We start from the raw sequence: 3,409 nt of genomic DNA on the forward strand, positions 1-3,409 counted from the left end.
TCCCACGTAGTTGACCCAGTGGCTTAAACTCACGCCGGGCGCGTGTGCGTGCATGCCCAAGATCCCGAGAGGAGAATGGAGGAGAAGGGATTGCGGCGTGACCATCCCCCCTGGGGGGTGATTTCTCGCTTTCTGTCTCTCTGTCTCTCTCTGTCTCTCTGGCAAGCGCATGCGCCCTATAACAAAAACCTCTCCCAAAAAAAAGAGCCTGTTGAGGGTGCCTGTCTGTGTGTGTGTGTGTGTGTGTGTGTGTGTGTGTCTCACTCATGGAAGAAATAAATAAGCTTAAAATTAAAAGAAGAAGAAGAAAAGTAAGAGTAAATAGGATACCAGGACTAGGGGTTTGACCTTTAACCTGTGGACCTCTTAGAGAGTCATTGAGATTCTTTTTTGCTTGTTTTGCTTTAACTGGGATATAATTCACAATCCGTTGGTCGCCAGCCTCAGATTCGGTATTCACAATTTTTCCTAGTGCTAAAGTTTATCTGTAACTCCAGAATCAATACTTGCATCCCCTCCTGTGGTTACGTGGCCGTGCACGGAGCAGTGACAGTTTCGAGTTGGCCCTGCACGGGTTCTCAGCTAAGGTCAGACACGGGGACACTGGGCCTCCTTGGGTCAGCTGTCATGGTGCAGGCAAACCCTTCTTCTCTGTGTCGCCACATTTTCCCTATTCCTTTGCTTTTCGTTGCTGATTTTGCTGTTAGAAAGAACGCCTCAGGCCAGCAGGTAGCGAGGAGGTTAAGGCCACTGGAACCCACACGGCTGAATCCACAGTTCAAGTCCTGAACCCGTCAGCTCGAAAGTCACACCAGACGCATGTGCTTGCGTGCCCAAAATCCCAACAGGAGAAGGAGGAGAAGGAATTGAGGTGTGCTCATCCCCCGGGGGGGTGTTTTCTCACTTTCCCTCTTCCCCTGTCTCTCTCCAGCCAGCTCACATGCCCTTACAGCAAACTAAAACAATAAAGTAAAAAGCACGTGACTCCGACGTATGTGCGCAAGTGCTGTGTGATATTCCCACGTGCACGTCGCTGTGAGGGACCCTACTGGGATTACGTTGCGTCAGGTGCGAGTCGTCTCGCTGTTGCCCGGGAGTGTGATGTCAACGAATCAACACTGTTACAAACATATATTCCGTGAGCTGTCTTCAGACAGAAACACACCAAACGAGGCTGACAGAAATGCTGCGCCTGGAGGTTTGCAGGAAGCTCGGAGCGGTGACTCAGTGTTTGTGGATCCCGGGCTTGCTGCGGCTGGATAGAAGTGACTGTTCTTACCCCGAGAGCTGACTGTACTGCGAAGGCCGCCCTTTACCATCCCCCCTTCTGCTCGCCAGTCCACTCCCAAGGTTGTGCAACCGCCCCGTCACTGCAGGTCTCCAGCAGTGAAATGGCTTCACCTTTCCCTGCCCACTGACCCTTCTCTGGTCCCTTTCAGAATGCCCAGGAGACCCACGGGCTGGCCGTGCCCACCCCCTCTGTTCCAGATGACTTTGCGGACAAAGAAGTGACAGGTAAGAGGGCTCTGGGCTGCGGGCTTGCCCATCCTTCTTTCTTTCCTCCCTGGGCCCTGAATTCGGAAGCCAAGCTTGTGGCCCACCTCCCAGCTGGTGACAAAGCTGGAGTCCCTAAGTAGAGGCTCTGCCACAGTCCTCAGGCCTCCTGGCTACTGTGGACAGGCTTTAAAGAGAAGGGCTGGGTTTTGAAGAGAACCAGCGTTGGCTCAGTCCCACTTCCAAGGAGAAGGATGGTGAAGGGAGAAGGCCAAAGCAGGGGTGAGGGCAGCACATGGCGTTAGTAAGAACTCGGACCCCAGGCTTGGAAGCCCAGCTCCTTTGGGCAGCTCACTGAACCACTGGCGTCTCTGCAGCTCCCAGTGAGCAATGGGGACAACAGTTGCAGTTCTGAAGGGCAAAGGAAGTCACTGTTGGATAGGGTGTCAGTCATTTCATGTCACACCTCTCTCAAAACCCTCCGGTGACATTCCATGTCACTCAGAAGAAAGGCCCTTGCAAGAACTACCAAAGTCTGGCCTTGCCTGGCCGCGGGGTTGCCTTCCTCCCCTACCACGCTGCCCCACCCACAGGGCCTCCTGGTTGCTCCTTAGATTCCCAGATGCCTTTGCACCGCAGGGTCTTGGTTCCACTGTTCCCTCTGCCTGCAACGCTCCCCTGGGACATCTTATGGCCCTCTGCCTCACGCCTTCCCTCCTTGCTCAAATGCCACCTTTTCAGCAAGGCCTTCCCTGACCACCTTTTTAAATTTTTTTGGAGAGCTTTTTGCTATAGGGCGCGTGCAAAAGACAGAGAGAGACAGAGAGACAGAGAGACAGAAAGTGATAAATCACCCCCAGGGAGATGGCCATGCCGCAACCCCTTCTCCTCCATTCTCCTCTTGGGATCTTGGGCACGCACACAGGCCTGGTGTGAGTTAAAGCCACTGAGTCCGGGACTCGAACCATGGTCGGCTACACGGGAGTCCAGCAACATAGCCATTACGCCAACTGCTGGTTCCCCCTGACCACCTATTTTAATTGCACCCCAAATCCCTCCCTTGTTTTTTTTTCTGACGGCCTTCATCATCTGATATGGTAATAATTGACTAATATTCACTGTCTTCCTCCTGTTTCCTTAAACATGAGCTCCAGAGGAGACAGTATTTTGTCTGTTTGGAGAGTTTGTTTTTGTTTTTGATAGTTTGTGCATGCACACGGGGCTGAGGAGCGCGTCTGTGACAAGTTCTCATCACGCCTTCCCCAGCCCTCGGGCTCCCTAGGATCTGGGTGCCCAGGCATACAACTGATGTGCCTTCAGGCCAGTCCTGGGATCCGAACCTGTCACTGGCCGTATGGCTTCCAGCATGGCAGGGCACTCGCGTCACTGCTGCACCACGGCAGCTGGGCCTTGTGTTTTTTATTGCCGTACTCAGCTCCTTTCTTGGTGCCTGACACACTGGCGCTCTTCCCCCCTCTGGTCTCTTCGGCGTTGCGAGGTCAGACAGCTGGGACCAGCCACACAGCTGGGACCAGATTTTCGTGAGAGAAGGTGGCTGAGCTCTGAGCAAGGATGGAGACGAGCAGAGGAGTGCCCTCCAGGAAAAGCAGACTCTGCAGAGCGGGCCGGGGACTGGGTGTGAGGAGAAGGGAGCACGCGAGCTGCTGGGCCAGGGCGCAGCATCTCCTGTTTCCTGGCTGGATCGTCCAGGTCTCCTTCCTTCCGCACATGCCCTGTTCCATCCTGCAGGCCAGGATCTGCTCCGGAGAGTCTCCAGGGGGAGAGCTGGACTCTAGGTAGAGCAGGAGTCGTGCGAGCAAACTGCTCCCTCCTAGGGGCCGTTCCCCCTCTTCCTCACCAAGGAGGTCTCTAGGCACCCCTGCCTCATGACTCCCCATCTCTCTTGCACTTTCCC

The 3,409-nt window shown here is 54.5% G+C and overlaps 1 protein-coding gene across 1 annotated transcript in view; it reads left to right on the forward strand.

The window, feature by feature from the left end:
• The window catches only part of CUNH6orf132 (chromosome unknown C6orf132 homolog), a gene marked incomplete in the record, with an annotated part of 43,777 nt that overhangs the window by 34,068 nt on the left and 6,300 nt on the right, over nucleotides 1–3,409 (forward strand). The window contains 1 exon segment of the mRNA XM_027771882.1: nucleotides 1,440–1,515. Coding sequence (XP_027627683.1) covers nucleotides 1,440–1,515 — 76 coding nt within the window.

This window comes from Tupaia chinensis, unplaced genomic scaffold, assembly GCF_000334495.1.
Source record: "Tupaia chinensis unplaced genomic scaffold, TupChi_1.0 Scaffold000238_1, whole genome shotgun sequence".
NCBI lineage: Eukaryota > Metazoa > Chordata > Mammalia > Scandentia > Tupaiidae > Tupaia > Tupaia belangeri.